At 39.1% G+C, this 19561-nt stretch overlaps 1 protein-coding gene across 4 annotated transcripts in view; it reads left to right on the top strand.

Annotated features, from left to right (window-relative positions):
- NOL4 (nucleolar protein 4) overlaps positions 1-19561 on the top strand; it is a 113750-nt gene that overhangs the window by 83101 nt on the left and 11088 nt on the right. For 3 of the 4 annotated variants that reach the window (XM_081918543.1, XM_081918546.1, XM_081918545.1), the window contains 3 exons: positions 5665-5844; positions 6553-6744; positions 17230-17343. In XM_081918543.1, coding sequence (XP_081774669.1) covers positions 5665-5844; positions 6553-6744; positions 17230-17343 — 486 coding nt within the window. The remainder of the gene's footprint in view (positions 1-5664; positions 5845-6552; positions 6745-17229; positions 17344-19561) is intronic. The other variant, XM_081918544.1, reaches the window with a different exon arrangement.

Raw genomic sequence — 19561 nt, forward strand, 5'->3', positions numbered from 1 at the left:
CATGTGCAGTTCTAGTATTTTTCTGCAAACCTAATATGTCCCTTCTGTATTCAGAAAGAAGAAAGGTGCTTTGCAGCCATACTGGTTGGTATAGGGCCATTCACTTTGCTGTAAGTGCAAATAATAACACTCACCATTGCAGATGGATACTCCCTGGAAATTGCCTCAATGAGTTCTGTGAAAAGGTCTTTATGTAAAATATAATTGGTAGAAATTTTAAACTGAAATATGCATACACGTGTTTATAGTATGAGATAATGTTGTAGCCAGCTATTATCTTGTATCACACAGAGTACAGATTTGAACACTGGCCATCCAATGTGAAAGGGACAAGGATTAATTTAGTAGTCACCCATTGTTCTTCACTAGAGAATTGTGTGTAATTAAAAATCCTGGTTGCTTCTCATATCACATGACTAGACATGCAAGGAAGCTCTGGATACCTGTTGGCCTTGATGAAAACACACTCAAATCCAGTCATATTGCTTTTCCTAGAGGATCTGTGTTAGTCAAAAAGAGTCTTTAAAAAAAAATCCCCCTATCAAATCAGTTTCATGAAAGAGTTATTTCATGCCTTGAACAAATTTTATATAACCATCACTTTAGCTTTTCTGGCCTTCGATCAAGCTGTGAAGTGAAATTATATTAAATAAATATGGAAAGATTATGCTTCAGTCCTGTGTTATATTGCGCTCTGCATAAAAATGAGAAGACACTCAAAAAAATTTGCATTATCAGACATTTCTGGAAAAATAAAGGGCCACATTTTCAGAGTACGGTAATTTATATTAATACAAGCTGAAAGTGTCTGGTATTGCCCAGGAAAATTAAGAAACCAAAAATTATTGAGATTTATGAATGGATGGTGTAATATGTTACTCTCAGGGCTATGTGTAGTCTTGCCTCCTGCCCCAGGGTCCCAAACTGACCCAATAACACCAGACCATAGCTGGCCCCTAATCAATTTGGGTTTAGGGTTAATGTTTAATTAGGGTTTTAAAAAACCTTATTAAAAACTTAGGGGGGAAAGGTGCTGGTACTCACCATGCAAGAACACACTGGCCCCACAACCCAGACTCCAGCCACAAAAGCTGAGGTCTGCTTAAGAGGCCAGAGGCCACCTTGGCTTGGACCTGCATCTTGGGATGCCTACAGAATGGCTCACAATGGTATCCAAGCATAGACCAAACCCTGATTCTCAATCTTGGGAGCTGTCAGAACAAACCGGGCATCAAAATCTCCCAGCGCAACCAAATTGGTGTAGTGTGGAACACTTAAGCCTGCCACCTTGGTTCAAAATGGTGCCTGATGGCTCCCAAATGTAGGCAAAAGCTGTCTCTTCCACCTCAGGAACAGTCATGCATACAGAACAGAGAGACAGACGAACAAACAAACCACTTTCCAAAACATGTAGCAGAAGTAGAAGTAGCAGAAGGCAGTACAAGTCAATAGTACATAGAAGTAGATAGTAGATAAATAAGCATTTCAGTATATTTCATACAAAACCTCTCCCTGTGAATTTATTTTGACAGTAAATATATACCAAGATATTATCAAATAAATGTTGTCTTTTGCTGTCAGCGGATACTGTTTACCCAAGAATACACAAATGGAATTGGCCAAAAGGCCAACTAATCTAAACCCTCAAGGATTACACTGTAATCAATTGTAAAATCCAAACTGTTCATTGTATATTATATAAGATCTGTTTAATGATCCTCTTTTGACTGTGCCTCTTTAAGCCTCTGGACTCCTCCCTACTATTCCCTTTGACCAGGCAAAATCCTGCTTGTTTATCTCAATCTGTGACAGGCAATTGTATATTACCCTTAAGGTGGCTTGAAGCCAAAGAGGCCAGAGAACCTTTACCTTTAATAGTTGTGTAGAATCATAGAATCATAGAGTTGGAAGAGACCACAAGGGCCATCGAGTCCAACCCCCTGCCAAGCAGGAAACACCATCAGAGCACTCCTGACATATGGTTGTCAAGCCTCTGCTTAAAGACCTCCAAAGATGGAGACTCCACCACACTTCTTGGCAGCATATTCCACTGTCGAACAGCTCTTACTGTCAGGAAGTTCTTCCTAATGTTTAGGTGGAATCTTCTTTCTTGTAGTTTGGATCCCTTGCTCCGTGTCCGCTTCTCTGGAGCAGCAGAAAACAACCTTTCTCCCTCCTCTATGTGACATCCTTTTATATATTTGAACATGGCTATCATATCACCCCTTAACCTCCTCTTCTCCAGGCTAAACATGCCCAGCTCCCTTAGCCGTTCCTCATAAGGCATAGTTTCCAGGCCTTTGACCATTTTGTTTGCCCTCCTCTGGACACTTTCCAGTTTGTCAGTGTCCTTCTTGAACTGTGGTGCCCAGAACTGGACACAGTACTCCAGGTGAGGTCTGACCAGAGCAGAATACAGTGGCACTATTACTTCCCTTGATCTAGATGCTATACTCCTATTGATGCAGCCCAGAATTGCATTGGCTTTTTTAGCTGCCGCGTCACACTGTTGGCTCATGTCAAGTTTGTGGTCAACCAAGACTCCTAGATCCTTTTCACATGTACTGCTCTCAAGCCAGGTGTCTCCCATCTTGTTTTTGTGCCTCTCATTTTTTTGCCCAAGTGCAATACTTTACATTTCTCCCTGTTAAAATTCATCTTGTTTGTTTTGGCCCAGTTCTCTAATCTGTCAAGGTCGTTTTGAAGTGTGATCCTGTCCTCTGGGGTGTTAGCCACCCCTCCCAGTTTGGTGTCATCTGCAAATTTGATCAGGATGCCCTTGAGTCCACCATCCAAGTCGTTGATAAAGATGTTGAATAAGACCAGGCCCAAGACAGAACCCTGTGGCACCCCACTAGTCACTCTTCTCCAGGATGAAGAGGAAGCATTGATGAGCACCCTTTGGGTTCGGTCAGTCAGCCAGTTACAAATCCACTGAGTGGTAGCATAGTCAAGACCGCATTTTACCAGCTTCTTTACAAGAATATCATGGGGCACCTTGTCAAATGCCTTGCTGAAATCAAGGTAGGCTACATCCACTGCATTCCCTTCATCTACCAGGGTTGTAATTCTGTCAAAACAAGATCAGGTTAGTCCGACATGACTTATTTTTCAGAAATCCATGCTGACTATTGCTGATCACAGCATTCCTTTCTAGGTGCTCACAGGCTGTTTGATAATGTAGAAGAGGCCATATGAGCAGATATGGATTGCATTATAATAAGGTACACCTGTAGGTTTGCTGGCCTCACTTCCATCTGGTCAGCCTCTTTAATAAACCTGTTGCATTACCAGCACCTGTATGGAGTCCGACAGAATACTGAAGTTTAACAAACAAAATAGTGCTTCCAGTTACTAGTCTTAGGTGGGTGTAAGCAAGTAAAATCTCACATTCCTCCAGGCTCCCCATATCCATTTATGTTATAGTGTAAACAAAATTAGGAGAACTGCCTACTGTTATTCTGATTCTGCATAGTTCACTTTCTGCTATTCAGGAGGAGAATGCAGAGCAGACACAATGCTGATAACTGGTCAAAGGCTAGAAATTGGACCAGAAGGAAAACATGATAGTTTAGTCAGTTAAGCATGAGACTTTTAATCTTAGGGTTGTGAGTTTCAGCCCCACCTTGGACAATTCTATGATTCTGTGAGAAAGAGGGTTAAAAAATTGAAATGCAAAGAGGCAAAAAAAGAAAAGAACTGAATGGTTTTTATGGCCTGTTTCTCTCCACCCACAACCTGTCTACCCATCCCATTCTGAGCACTTAGAGACTCCTCATTTCCAGATGCCAAGTATTTTCTGCTTTTTAAAAAATTCTCTTTACTTAATCATTTCTGTGCCTCCTATTCTTGCCTTTGAGCAGCAGGAAGTGGGAGGAGGGCTGAGAAGATGCATCATACCTCCAACTAAAGGAATGGCACAGTACTGTACAATACAAATAGGCCCAATACAAATTAGTCACAGTGAGACTCCAGTACAGCCTTCCAGAGGTGGTTCCATTCCCAAATCACAGATCTGCAGTGGAGATCCTCCATCTTGGTTGTACATCATGGCAACTTACCCACGCTGATGTTCATATCTCATAAACTGGCAGAGATGCAGCCACTTTATATGTTCTCTAAACACATCAATTGGTACATATGCATCTTTTAGCTATATTGATAGAACTGAATGTGTGTTTTGGCTTGTATTGGGTTGCTGTGCAAAATATACAGAAAGAGTTCCATCCAAAATCTAAATCTGTTAGGGGGAAACTGTAGTATCTGATTCTGTTGGTAGTTGCCAAGTTTTGGGCACTCTGAGTGAGTAATTGTTTAATGAAATGGACACATGTGATTTATCCAGCAAGCTATTGATTCCCTCCTAGAAGAAATTATGAATCCTGATGAATAAAAAGCTTTGCAGAGAAAACAAAATGTTTTACTTTTTCTCTCTCACAGCTTTAAACATTTGTTTTATTAAGGATATTTCTATATTGCTTTGTATATAAAAATACATTTGTGCGGTAAAGAGAAAACTAAAACAACAGTTAACTTAAACAACTACAAGTGTTACACAAATATACACTGTTGGCAATTTGAAGGTGACAAAACTTCTAGTATACAATCGGTGAATTTGGTAAAATGAAAGGATCAATCTGCATGTTACAATTTCCAGAATTAAATGTAGTTTACAGAAACTTAAATAAATGTGCATTGTCATTAGCAACTGAAATATTGAATGGCTTCTCTTCTTTCTGCCTTGTTTTTTTTCATGTATGTAATTGGTACACACACACACACCTATTAGTATTCTGGGAAAGCTATCAAAACAAACTATTCTATATACTAAAAGAGAAATTGGATTAGCATAAACATACTACTTATAAGTCAGTTTTTTCCATGTTATAGTTGGTTAACTGTACATAATGGGAAGTTACTTATGAAAAGATTTCTGTTTTACACACACCTGTTTAAGAAAAAGAATGTTTGTTCAACATGACAACTATTTAACTTTGCAGAAAATGAAATATTAACTCTAAACTTTGCAGTCATGTAGAGGAAATTGCAGCTGAAATGAAGACATCGGAGGCACTTTTCACTTTTATTATATAGGAGGGGAAAGAGAGAGAGAGCGCTAAATGTAACTGGAATGCCATTTTTATAGTATGTATTGTAATAAGGACCCCTTTCATGAACATGAAACACAGGTGTATCATGCCAGTTATCAAGAGCACAGGCATGTATAAATTTTGACTATATTTTGAAGGTAAATCCCTCAAACTACAATAAGAGCAACTGGCTATAAGAAGAATTCCCAGATACTGTTTTACCTTAGGCTGGACTCTGATTCCATGGCAGAACTGGAATATTAAACTTAGTTCTTAACAAGTCCAAATTAATCATCCTGTCCATTGGATCACATCGGCTCTCTTCTTCCCAACTTCTGAAGTGAATGTTATGGCTAAATTGTGCTTTTTTAAAAAAAAAATTATTACTCATGAACTGTACAATTACATGCTGCCTTACTCTAAAACCCTATACAAAGAGTTCTTGAACACAATTTCTATTCAAAAAAGTCCATTTGGGGAATCTGTTAGTATGTAGAGAATGCAAGGATTTGTTGAGGTTGAAGCAGGTGATTTCCTCAGACACGTTTTACAAAATGGCTTCCTTTATTCCTAGTCACCTGCCCATAGCTATTCAAGCTATGATTCTGGCAAGAATGAAAGCATGGACAGAGGTGCAGAAGACCTCTCCCTGAACCGTGGAGAAGAGGACGAGGATGATCATGATGAACACGAAGATGCTGAGAAGGCCAATGAGTCGGATGGCGTAGAAGCGGAGCGCCTGAAAGCTTTTAATGTGAGTTACATGGAGCTTTATGCCCTTCAGAATTTTATTTTCTTATTTGTGGCATTTATTATGGGTATATGTGGCAGTAAAAGAGGTACACTAACTTTATTAGAAGGGGACCTCCCTCCCTCCGCACACATTAAAACACTTGGAAACAGACACCAGTTCACCAGATTTAGAGGTTTAACGTATATTTACCTCAGTTGTGTGTTTTGTGTGTGTGTGCATGTTTGCTCAGTGGACAGCAGCAGTAGGGACTAGGGGGCTGCAGTGTAGTTCCAGGAGTGTATTCCAGCGGCCAGTTATTTTCTATTATTTTCCAGATTTATATAATTTTGCATGACAACGTACGCAAAAATTGCTCACAGCAGGGGAAGAGTAAGAGACACAGTTCAGTATAACAATGTAGGCATCCTACTGCATTGTTAATAACAGACATGAAAACAGTGCCTATTTTCACAATCTGTGTTTTATTTCCCTCACAATTTCTATACACTACAGCCTAATCTTTTCTTGTCTTTTTTTGTCAATCCTAAAACAAAATCCTTGCTTGCTTAGCATTTCTGACTTTCCATTACAAAGCTCTTCACTGTGTAAATAAAGAAAAATAAAAATAAAGAAAATGTCTTCCTCTCTGTAACTGAGCCAGGAAGCTTAGAAAGAGAAGAGAACACCACCCCTCCAAAACCTTCTCCTCTGTCTCCCTCTTGCCAACAGATGTTTGTCAGGCTGTTTGTAGATGAAAACTTGGACCGAATGGTCCCAATCTCTAAGCAGCCCAAAGAAAAGATCCAGGCTATCATTGACTCATGCAGGCGACAATTCCCTGAGTACCAAGAGCGTGCCAGAAAGCGTATACGTACTTACCTCAAGTCCTGCAGGCGGATGAAAAGGAGTGGTTTTGAGATGGTGAGTTTTGATCTAAAAAAAAACCCCAGCCCTAGTTTCCATCAAAAACCCCATATGTAAATCCATGACACTATTTTGTTTTCATCTTAGTGTCTCTTTTTATTTGTATTTTTGGTAATGTCAGGTCAGAGGTTATTCTTCCTCCTTTCATATTACCTGGATCCCCCCCTCCCTTTCTCCAGTGCATTTGAAATGCCTTCAAAAATGCAGCTTGCAGTTATTTCAAATAGAAATTCATTTTTAAAAATGAAGAGCTCCTCAAGATGTAAAGGAACAAGCAAAAGAGAAATAAGGCTTGTTTATTTTTGCGGGGTCATCATTCTGACTCCTGTAGAGATGATATAGTGGCCTGAATCTATAGGTACACGTTGGTAGTAGTGGGATGCATATGTGAAACTGGACATGCCATGTACACATGGCTACCTACTGATTATCTTTAGGAGGGAATGTCAATCTAGTCAATCTAGGCCTTCCTCCCAAGCATATGATATACACATTCCAAGCTGACAGATCTGATCATGTCGTCAGGGATCTGCACATATTTCATGATGCAGCAGTGAGAATCATGGGTTCAGCCATTAGTGGTGGGTGAGTCAATATAGCAAGGGAATCTTTCTATATTTTGGAATGGGCGTATTAATTGTTGCCCTGTTGTCATAATTACCACAACATTTGTCAGAGACATGAAAACTGCTTTTAATGGTGCTTATGCTACAATCACACATACATTTGGCATTTTACCAAATCAATGTAGCCTAAGCAATGTAAGACTATAGAAAAACGCTTAGGATCAAATTAATATGCTTTCAGCATTTTCAAAATTATTTAAAATTACTCATTGTTTGTCATCCTGGGCTCCTTTGGGAGGAAAGGCAGGATATAAATTTACTAAATAAAGTTTTGCTTTATAGGATTAAGATTTTAAGGGATCATTTCTTAATTGCAACATTAATATCATGGGGAGCTTTATTTAACCTTTCTAATTTCTCAAAGAAAGTGAGAGAGAAATGAAAAAACACACCATTTTTTTTTGCTGCCATGATCAAACACCAACTAAATGTTAAAATACCACACTACACGCATCCTTTCCCATTATAGTAGAAAAGAAGAACTCCTGTGAAAATTATCCCAGCATTTCCATTAAAAGTCCTAAAACAAACCTCAGACCCTTCCTTTCATAACTTTCAAACATCATCTACCTTTTAAATATCATTTTAAGAAATACATCCAAAAAACCGTATTTTATATAAAAGCAATAAATCAGTCTATATTTTGTCGCTCCTTCCTTCCTTCCTTCCTTCCTTCCTTCCTTCCTTCCTTCCTTCCTTCTTTCCTTCCTTCCTTCTGATGTCCATTCATTATTCCAGAGCCTTAAATGACTGTGTTCAAAACCAATTGCGACATCTGCTGAAATCACTAGCTTAGGACAAAAGTGAAAATGCAGGAAGTCCTATTTGTACAATTGATGCAAGTCAAGTCAGCTTATGAACAAGGGAACTATAGATTGAAAGGGAGCAGAGACCATGAAAAAATATCGGATGTGAAAATCTGATTGTTGAGTTATATTGTGTTTTGAAATATTTGACGGGCAATATATTATTGAAGTCTAGTAAATAGTGTAGTTTTACATTTGTTTTATTTGAATTAAGTTATTTATAAAATGAAAAGTCTTTGTGCAACTGTCTGATCTTGGTAACTTTGATTAATTTTATCTCACAATTTTATACACTGCTCTAATATCGGTACAGATGGAGTATAATATATATATATATATATTTACAAAGAAGTAATATTTTTCCTGTCTTATATGACCAAATTTCATACACATGTTCACATCACTGAACAATTACAAACATGAATGATCCCAAAAAGGCCTGTGCTTGTTTATATCTCTACATAACTGTCCAAATAAAAAAGCATGTAGGGGTAGCAAGTGTTTCAGGTCTGATGTTGCCCCATGAAAACACAGGACTAATCTCCTTCCCTCATGCATGTGGAAGTAGCTGTGTCCAAAAGCTGTTGCCATAGTTGAGTGAAAGCAAGCAAAGTCTTCTCCTGAGCAGAGTGTACACCTCCCTATCTTACGTTCCTTATTTCAGCAGCATCATTGCATAACAGTAGCAGTTGCAAATGAGGCTGAGAGACCAGATCCTCAACTGTGGAGACTGTATGAGAAACCAGAGTTAGACCTTTGGTTTATCTAGCTCAGAATCATCTACTCTGATTGGCAGTGGCTCTCCATGATGCTTCACAGAGGTTTTTCATGATCATATTGTCTGAAGTTCTTTTAACCGGAGATGGTAGGGATTGAATTTGACACCTTCTATAAGCAAGATGCATTGAAATATGGTCCTTCCCTTAAGATAGACTAGTGGAATAGAATGTGAATGGTCACTTCCAGTTTGAAAGATGAAGATGGGCAGACATTCTAAATGGTAGTGAAACCTAGTTTGAACACACATTCGCTGCATCCTGAGGCATTTGCTGTCAGGACAGAGAGACCATGTTCAGTAAGCCCTATACCATGGCTTATAAGCTGATTGGGTAACTTTGCTCCTCTCCCCCGTGCTGTGGAAGTTTATGTCTTGGCGTGATATGTGAACATGGCCTCCATAGACTCTCTAGGTTTCATAAAGACTTTTTGGTGGTTTGCTTGAGGGGCTTATTATTTGAAGGGCACTACACAAACCGTCTGCATAGGTCAGTTTCAATTTGATAGATTTGGCAGTGCTGCAAAGACAAACAGGAATAGTATTTCTTTTCACTTGTTATTACATTTCATCAGCTAAAGCTTGTTTCGAATCCTGATGATTAATATATGTCAATATGAAGAAATACAGAATTAAATGGCCTCCATGCTTGTAAAACATATCATTTTGAAATGTCTGGTGCTATCTAGATTGTAATCTTAATTTGTTTCACTGTAATGACATAACTGAAAGGTAATTAGAATACAAGGAGCAAAGTTGTTTAACTGACTGCTTATTTAATATCACTTAAAACGCAGGAATGGTGACTATATCACTGTATCATTATGGTAGTAAGGTGTTACAGTGAAATTTCTACAGAGGTCTGGGCATAAATTCAACTTTTCACATGATTCAGTTGATAAATCTTTCTGAAAATATCAGAACAATTAAAATTGTTTATAGGACATGTAGCATTTCAGGTGTAATTATGGAACAACCACCATGACTTGACGCTCTGGAAGATGTAAATATATTAATTAGTGGAAGGTGTGTCTTGCTCTGATGTACCTCAAACCATATCATGTATACCAAGTGTAGTAGAAAAATATACATCTTTCTTTTAGTTTATGAAATACAATAGGGATAAAATAATATAAATTCTGAAGCAATTTCTTTGGGTGTCAATGTATATAACACAGCAACAGGTTATCATACTGCTTTTATTTTGAACAGCACCATTAGGATCACAATGAAAATGGATGCAAAAACTATCTGAAGAAATGAAACAAACCTGCAGAACCATTTGTCAAAGCACAGGTTTCAGATCATCATGATAGACCAGCGATGGTTCCTTCCTCAGTTGACCCATGCAGATCGGCTGAGATGAAAGGACTTTTAGTTCCCTCACCATTCAGCAAACTATTAATCTAATGACCAGGCAGGGGGCAACTTGCACTCCCATTAGTGCACTGGGCTTTACTGTCTTTACTTTTATACTTTTTGTTGCTTCTGCGAAATTTGGGGGTGGTTGTTTGGGGAATTGATCAGTGCCCCAAACTGGGGATTAGCCACTCCTTTGGTAAGCAGAAATATCAGTAGCAAGTTCCATAATGGACCAAATATTGGGGCTAGTACTGGCCATAGTGTGCATGGCTTTCTCATTATTATAATTATAATTAATTAAATTTCTATACCGTCCATCCAGGGATCACAGGGCAGTTTATAATATAAAAACACAAAAATACATAACTGTATCAAACAAAAACAAAACCTCCGCCCCAGTTTAAAAAGCCATAAATTGCTTCATTAGACAATTAGGCCTGGTTGTTGCCGTCTTGGAAGGTTGAGTTTTATATGTCCAAACATTTTTTTTCTTTTTAAGAAGAGGCAACCTACATTAACATATTAATCAGACTATTTTGGTCAAAGATTCCTAGCAGAGTTTTATGTATCATTCTTCTAATAGTTATTAAGGAATTGCAGTTTCTGTGCCTGAAATATCTTGCTACCATATCCATTCAGATATCGGTGATAAATATATGGTTCCTCTGAGAAAGAAAATGTGTTGATCTGTTCCTGTTCTGTCTCGGGAACAGAATTCAAAAGAAATAATGCAACTTCAACCTTTCACTCTTTCTTCAAAAGCACATTTCAATAAGCAGCCTAGAGTTCAAACATTCTCTATCAAAGAATGATCCTGAAATCTTCAGGTCACCAGGGAGAAATTATTTTGTAATACTAAAAAAATAGGGGATTCTGCAACTTATTCTGAACTGGTAAATAAGATCTGGCCTTCAGATAATAGCCTCATTATTCTTCCCCTGCAGGGGGACATCTGGAAAAGGGTTCTTAACTAAAGGCCTTCTTTCTCATTAGTATCTGCCCATCTCACAGGAAATAATTAAGGCAGTTGATGGGGAAAATGACAAAAAAATGTGCCTTTTGGATGACATCTGCTCTAAGTATCTTTAAAGTTTTGTTGCTGCTATAATTTCCTGCCTAAAAAAAGAATGCCATGTTCACACATTCATATCTGATGACCATCATCTATATGAATCTCTTCTAAGAAAAAACACACTAGTATTGATAATATAGAAACTGTAGGCAATACTAGGAGTTAACTAATTTCTGAGATAAGGGCTTCCATACCACCTTGAAATAGTTTCACACAAAGTCAACAAAGAACACAGCCTCAGTACAGCTACAGGTGTCCTGTGGGTTAAAGCCTCAGCGCCTAGGACTTGCCGATCGAAAGGTCGGCGGTTCGAATCCCTGCGGCGGGGTGCGCTCCCGCTGCTCGGTCCCAGCGCCTGCCAACCTAGCAGTTCGAAAGCACCTCCGGGTGCAAGTAGATAAATAGGGACCGCTTACCAGCGGGAAGGTAAACGGCGTTTCCGTGTGCGGCTCTGGCTCGCCAGAGCAGCAATGTCACGCTGGCCACGTGACCCAGAAGTGTCTCCGGACAGCGCTGGCCCCTGGCCTCTTAAGTGAGATGGGCGCACAACCCCAGAGTCTGTCAAGACTGGCCCGTACGGGCAGGGGTACCTTTACCTTTTACCTTTAAAAGGCAAACATCTTAGTAGATCTTTCCTTTCCTCAACCAACAACAGAAACACAACAGTTTGACAGAGCTGTTCCTGAGATGAGTAAAATACATATCGGCCTAACGTAAATTCATACTCACTTCAACTGTGCATTTGTGTGTGTGTGTGTGTGTGTGTGAGAGAGAGAGAGAGAGAGAGAGAGAGAGAGAGAGAGAGCATGCATGCACTCAAACACTTTTACCCAAGGCTGTACTTAAATCTCATTTAACTTAATGAAACCATGAAGAACATGTGACTTCTGGCTTGCCTTGGGAAGACTCAGTTAACAATACAAACCTTCTCCATATATACAGTATTCTGCATTCATTTACCTGTTGACGATGGCTGCTTGCCAAGCCCTTCTTCACACTTCCCTGCCTTTACAAACCACCAGCCTTGTCTGAACATCTGTCTCATGAAAAGATCACATCAACGTATTATGAAATCCTAAAGCACAAATCTCAGGAGATATACCTGGCATATTATCCAGCCCTTGCCCTGTCAGATTGTGTATGTCTTTACTTTTACAAGTCACCCTACTCATTTCACTGAGGCAAGAATACATTGGGACAGGATTTGGCATTATGTACATGCACAGCAGCAGGAAAGAGGTTACTAATTGGTCTACATGTGTTTGTTGCCTCTTTTCCTTCTGTAACTACATTTTTTGGCTGTATGGTAATCTTGGGCAATTATTGCTGCTGTACATCATATAGAGCCTAGATAATTGTGCTAAACATGATGTCTGTGGCAAATAGACACACACACACACACACACACACACACACACCCTTTTGTCTATAAGTAGAATACTGTCTGGAATGAGAACATTAGAATTGTAAGCAAAGTGGATTGTGCGTTAAACTAAATTTCTTTTTTTGAAAATTAAACGTGTATTCTCTAATTAATTTGCATTGTAGGTCCTCCATCAAAATAATGCTATAACCTATTGTGCCTCATCCATCCCTCCACTCCCTGTCTGGTTTTGCCAACAGTTACTGAAATTTTGCTTCTTCCATTTATTCTCAGACAAGAATGAATGAAAAGCATTACAACTGATGTCAAAATGCAGTGCTGCTGCAAGTCTTAAAATGACAAATCCTTTTATATATTTACTGGGGATATGAGAGCTTATTACATTAGAACAATATCAGGACATCCAACAGAGTGCAGTGCTGTTCTTCAGTTTGTAATGCAGAATGTTGCTCAAACATGCGCATTGTGCTACTTTACACTGCATGCTTTACAGTATGAGAGAGTGTTTTAATATGCCTCTATTCTCAAGAATCCTTTTTCAGTCTTAATTCTGTAACAAGATGTTGGTGAGTATATTCATGTTCTGCTTGAGGTATTCTGGTTTCATTGACAAAATATTTTATTAGACCTTTGAAGTTGTACTTGTTATGCATAAAACAGAAGATCCACTGTGTATTCCATAACTAGAATCACTAAATATCTGTTTTTTAAGTACAAAATGTTCCTTTGAAGAACATGTTGGCGGTTTGAGAGAAGGTTTAGATCCCAAATATACATGTGGTAGAAATAATGCTTTCAAGTGGATGGTGCTGTTTGGACACAAGCACATTTACATATAGAACTGAAAAAGAAATGCTTAGTATGACTTGTAGAAATTTGCTGATGATTTTATACATTCAAGCAAATGAGGTAACACATCCCATATAGGTTTCACTATTAAAACTAGCGTCTGATGTGCAGCACATCAACCAATGGGTGCCCTATATGTAATTATTTTATTGCAATCTAAGGTCAGTTGTATCTATGTATTTTCCCTTATGCCTTTGGAAATAAGAAAATGTTTTATAGAAGTTTCCCTGGCTGCCACTTGAGAGACTATTATATAAAAAATTCTTACACCCCAATCTCAAGTATTTTTACTACGAAGTAATTACCACTGCCAAATGAACAGATTCAGAAGCTCAGACTGAACCTACAACACCAGGCAATATTGATTCTTTTTAGGGGGAGCAGGAAATTCCCTGATACCCAGTTTACAGCCTTTTAATAATTTTGTATGTGTGCCATTCTACTAAGATTCTTGAGTGACCTTCTGCCAAATTGGCTATAACTGTTTGTTTCATATGTGTTACTTTCAGTATATTATATAATGATCCTGTGATGCAAATAGATGTCTTTGGATGAATCAAAGTATCAGCTTTCTTATAGTATTATTTGGTTTTTTTAAAAAAATAAAAATACTGTTTAGTGGACTCAGCATGAAACGACATCATTTGAAGGGTGCAACACATGATTTACTGTGCGGCCACCATAATGTAATATCAGAAAATAAAACACAGTAAAATCGTGATCAGCCACCAGAGTCGTATGTTCTTTGAGACTGGATTCCAGCGTCAGTCTACAATGCTCAAGGCTGATATTTGTGATGGGCATTGACAGTAAGAAGCTGGAGGGTGCCATGAGGATGCTCAAATCTACTATAGGCTACACTCCCATACATACAAACAAACCTGGGAGCATGTCGAACATATAAGACTGAACTGTTGTTGACCATCTTCATTTTAAATGAAAGTAATGAACTAAAGTAGAGAGTACAACTGTATGTTTCCCTATATGCACAACATTTCAACAGATGCTATAAAATTGATAGATTTTTACAGGGGAAATACATGGACTTTCCCTCTGAAACATCTGCTCTAATTTTAAAAAACAAAACTATTTCAAAGTTATAGAATAAAATTGAAATACAAAAAAATTGAACATTCATCTGTCCTGTTTAAATTTAAAGCAGAAATAAAAGGGTAGCTACCAATACTACTACTACATCAGATTTCTTACCTGCACTTCATTATGAGTCCTCACCATATTGCAATATAGTGCAATATTTGTATTTAAAATATAGAATTATTTAGCACACAATCCAGCCAAAAGTAGATTAAGCTTCAATTTAAATGAGTATGTTAACTACATGCTAACCTCAAAGGGCCTTAAGAGTATTTAATTTGGACTGATTCTTATCTCACATATGGTATTTGTGAAACCAATTTCCTCTATTTACAGTATAAACTGTCCCAAACTTTGATAAGCAGTCGTGATTGTACACTTCCAACAGCTCCAGCTTATTACAAATTGGGTCTTCTATTATTATTATTATTATTATTATTATTATTATTATTATTATTATTATTTTATTATTATTATTATTATTATTATTTCTACATCATGTTTCAATAGTTAAGTGTAATTTTGATTATTTATTTACCATCATTTATGTCCAACAAATAATTTAAACACTACTTAAGTGAATGGAATGGTTCAGACACATTTCAGTGACCTTTGGATCAGTTATTTACATTTTAATGTGAAAACTGACTCTTTCGTGAAGGGCAAGTAGCAGATATAAGACAGTGTCATCTGTGAGGCAATGGGTCTACATTGAGTATTTCACTGGATGGCTTAGGGGTGACTGAAGATCAACTGTACAAAATATAAGTATTTTCAAACCAAATATAATTGCACGAATAAACAAAAAAAGAGTATTTATCTAAGAATATTTATTCTGATTTTGTATTTCTTTACTTAATTTATATCCTGTATGTTCAGCATAGGTTTATGTTTGCAGGGTTGCTAACTGAACAAAAATCAAAAAGTACACTTTAAATAAATAAATAAAACAACAGAGAATGTGTAGATTGCATAGATCATTTTTAGAAGTAAAAGCAGGCTATGTAGATTATCAGTCAAGTATATCAGTCAAGTCAATAGTGGAATTATAATAAAGATGACTACTACTAATGCACACCCTTAATTTTTTTTGGGGGGGGGGGTTTAATTCTTTTGAAGATGGGGAAATTCACAGTCAAGTGGGTGAACAAACATTACATACTGCTTAAACACTAAGGCTGTCAATCATTACAACTCTCCAGGTAAAATACATACAAAGAATATGTGAGAATGCTTTGCTATGCATTCAAGTAAAAAGGACAGCATGCTTTTCAATGCCAATATGATTATGAAATAAGACTCAAATCAGGCATGTTCCTATAATGGGCCAACTCCAGCATTGTGCTCTTCCAGTCGTTCCGTCTGTTGCAAGCATTCCAGCTTGCCAGATGAAAACACACCATCTCTCCTCCCCTGGCACACCACTCTGGGGGTTCTCACGACACACACACATCCCAAGGCAATTTCAGGGGACATGTGAGGGAAGAAGAAGGGGGAAAGAAAGCCCTGTTTCACAACTGGAAGTCCTGGCACAGAGCTTCTGCCGCTGGTTAGGTGAATCCTGCCCAATGCTTCCATAGCACTTACAAGTGTTCACTTCACATTCATCATCTAGCTGTAATGCTTACAACAAGACTGAAAGGTAAGTCAGTAGTTGTGCCACCCATAATTCAGAGGGTGGGTGGCTGAGGCTAAGAGGGAATAACTTACCAAAGGCCACCTGGTGAGATCTTGCAGTGGCGTAGCGTGGGGGGTGCAGGTGGGGCCGGCCGCATCGGGCACAACATCTGGGGGTTAGGGGGCGCAAATCCACGAGTTAGGGGGTGCAAATTACTTGCCTTGCCCCGGGTGCTGACAACCCACGCTACGCCACTGAGTTCATGGCAGAGGTGAAATTTTAACCAGGGGCTCCCAAATTCATAGCTCACTCTCATATCCACTATATTACATCAGATCTTGTCTGTCATGGGAATATACTAGTGTTTCTTCAAAATGCATCCTTAAGAGCAAGGATGGCTAAACCTCTTTTGGCCCCAAGGCCATATGCAGCTACCTCAGCACAGCACTGTGTCTGCTTGAATTCCCTGCTTTCCTGGCTGCTGCCCAAATCAGTGAGGTGTTGGGGAAATAGGAAACTTCGTTGAGTAGGGCTGGAAGGCCACCCAAACGGGGTTAACCACCCTGGCTTACAAATACCCACGTAAAATACTGGCGGAAGGATGTAGTTGAGGATCAGTGACTGAACTGCAGCTGTAGTCTCTAACTAGTTTTCATTTTTCATTTTGATAACCTCCATTTCCACTTTCTGTTGAAACAAAATACATTTCAATGAACCAACTCTCCAATCTATGTGCTGCTTGTAAAGCACTGTTGTTGACCTGGCAATGATCCTTGTCATTATTCTCTTTCTCCCTTTCTTTCTTTCTTTCTTTCTTTCTTTCTTTCTTTCTTTCTTTCTTTCTTTCTTTCTTTCTTTCTTTCTTTCTTTCTCTTTCTCTCTCTCTCTTTCATAGTCACGGCCTATTCCCTCACACCTTACTTCAGCAGTAGCAGAGAGTATCCTGGCTTCAGCCTGTGAAAGCGAAAGCAGAAATGCTGCGAAAAGAATGCGCTTGGATCGACAGCAGGTATGGGCGTGGGGGGTGAAAGACTCATGATCCATATGCAGAACTCAGTGGACTGATCAAGCAATAATCACAGACTTTGTAAAATGTGTTCTGTGGAGAGATAAGAGGTTCTCCATAGCTGCTGCAGAGAGAGCAGAAAGTGGTAGCAAGGCAGATGGGCTTCAAAATGTTTGTTTTCTGGCATGCTCAGCTGTCAGTTTAATTGTGAATACCAACGTGTAGCATGGCTGAAGAACATGCTGTGAGCTCTTCTTTATATCAGATCTGCCTCCAGCCTTCATACTGATCATAGTTTATAAAAAAGGTAGAATAATGTTAATTAAGATAAATTTGTGTTCATTTTATAATGTTCATCTTTTGATGTTTATAAATACCAGTTTTTAACTGTTTTCATCAAGAATTTCAATGTTTCGTTTTATATGTTTGTAAACCTCTTAGAGGTTTTCTTACAAACAGGTATATATTTTTTGTTAAATACATAAAATAATCACAAACTCACATAGTGGGCAAATATAATATAGCAATAATAATGTACAGCATTATTAAGAATAAAACTCTCAAATGTGCATTTGTATTTTTGCAATTGCAGCAATCCAGTAATTCTAAAGAGCTATTTCTGTTTAGAACAGTTCAAGGATATTTTCAGCTATACTGTATTTTAAATCCCTTTCCCCTCAAAATTACATAATTCTGTTCTGTTCTGTTCGTGTCCAGAAGCATGGGGGACTATTTTCCCCCAGTTCCCTCTGTTCTGAAGGAATATGGCCTTCTTGAGTAACATGAGAAGTAGTGTACAGTCATACCTCGGGTTGAAGTAGCTTCAGGTTGAGTGTTTTCAGGTTACGCTCTGTGGTGACCCAGAAGTAACGGAACGCATTACTTCTGGGTTTCGCTGCTCGCGCATGCGCAGACGCTCAAAATGACATCACGCACATGCACAGAAGCGGTGAATCGTGATACGCACAGATGCGCGGAGGCGGGTTGCGTTCACTTCAGGATGCGAACAGGGCTCCGGAACAGATCCCGTTCGCATCCAGAGGTACCACTTTATGAGGAAGTAGCAGGAAAGGATGAATATCACCTCCCTCCTTTCTACAATAGGAGCCTCCTTAGTCACTTCCACAAACAGAAAAAGCTGTTCACAGACTGACCAGTCTAGATCCAACTCATTATATGTATTTTTACATGTGCCGTTGGTTACTACATTGCTTTTTTCTAAGTAGACCAACTCTTAGCCATTTGGAAGGATAGCAAGAATATTATTATTTATCACATTTAAATTGCAGTCTTAAAACATTTCCCTGCAAATAAATGCCATTTAAAGCAGTGGGACTTACTTCCAGGTAGACATGCATAGAATTGTGCTATTAAACACTTCAGCATCCCAGACATAAACCTTGGGACGGGGACCGGATAGGATTTTTTTCCATTTGGCAAATTGGCACTGGCCACTTGGTTTTCGCCTATCTCTTAGCAATTGTCACAACTTTGTAAGGTTTGGCGGTTAGGCATTGGCTTATTGTTGAGTGGGAGAGGGGAGGTTGGCCATCGCCTGCCCATCCATTGTCCAAGGGTATTCCGTTAAAGGAATCCAGGGCCTGGATCCTGTGTGAAGTCCACTTGAGGGGCTAGGGCCATGTCAGGCCTCTGGGAATACTGGGGGAGATGCAGGTGGGTTCCCCTGAAGCAGCTCCCCTTTGGGTGGTTTACCCTTACAGACTTCCTGCAAAGGGGACAGGAGTCTGGTATAGTCTTTTGCCAATGCCTAAGCCAATACCGCTCACATTTCCTGTAATCAGTAAAGTTGTGGCCAAAATTTGCCCAATAACCTTAAACAAAAAATCTGTGTCTGTGTGAATTTCTTTATTCTAATGGGGGGGGGCTGGCTTGAGGGTGCTGACACACAATCAGGGTGCCATTACAACGCAGTCTAACACCTGTTTGAAGATGCCTTAGTACAGTGGTACCCCGCAAGACGAACGCCTCACGAGACGAAAAACTCGCAAAACGAAAGGTTTTTTCGTTTTCGAGTTGCCTCGCAAGACGAATTTCCCTATGGGCTTGCTTCGCAAAACGAAGCTTGCCCCGGGGACAGCGGGTCTTCTCTTTTGAAGCAAGCGGCTGCGGGGAGATCGCGTCTCTCCGCAGCCGCTTGCTTCAAAAGAGATCCCGGACCTCTTTTGAAGCAAGCGGCTGCGGGGAGATCGCGTCTCTCCGC

Source organism: Podarcis melisellensis, assembly GCF_964234715.1.
Source record: "Podarcis melisellensis genome assembly, chromosome: 7".
Taxonomy (NCBI): Eukaryota; Metazoa; Chordata; class Lepidosauria; order Squamata; family Lacertidae; genus Podarcis; species Podarcis melisellensis.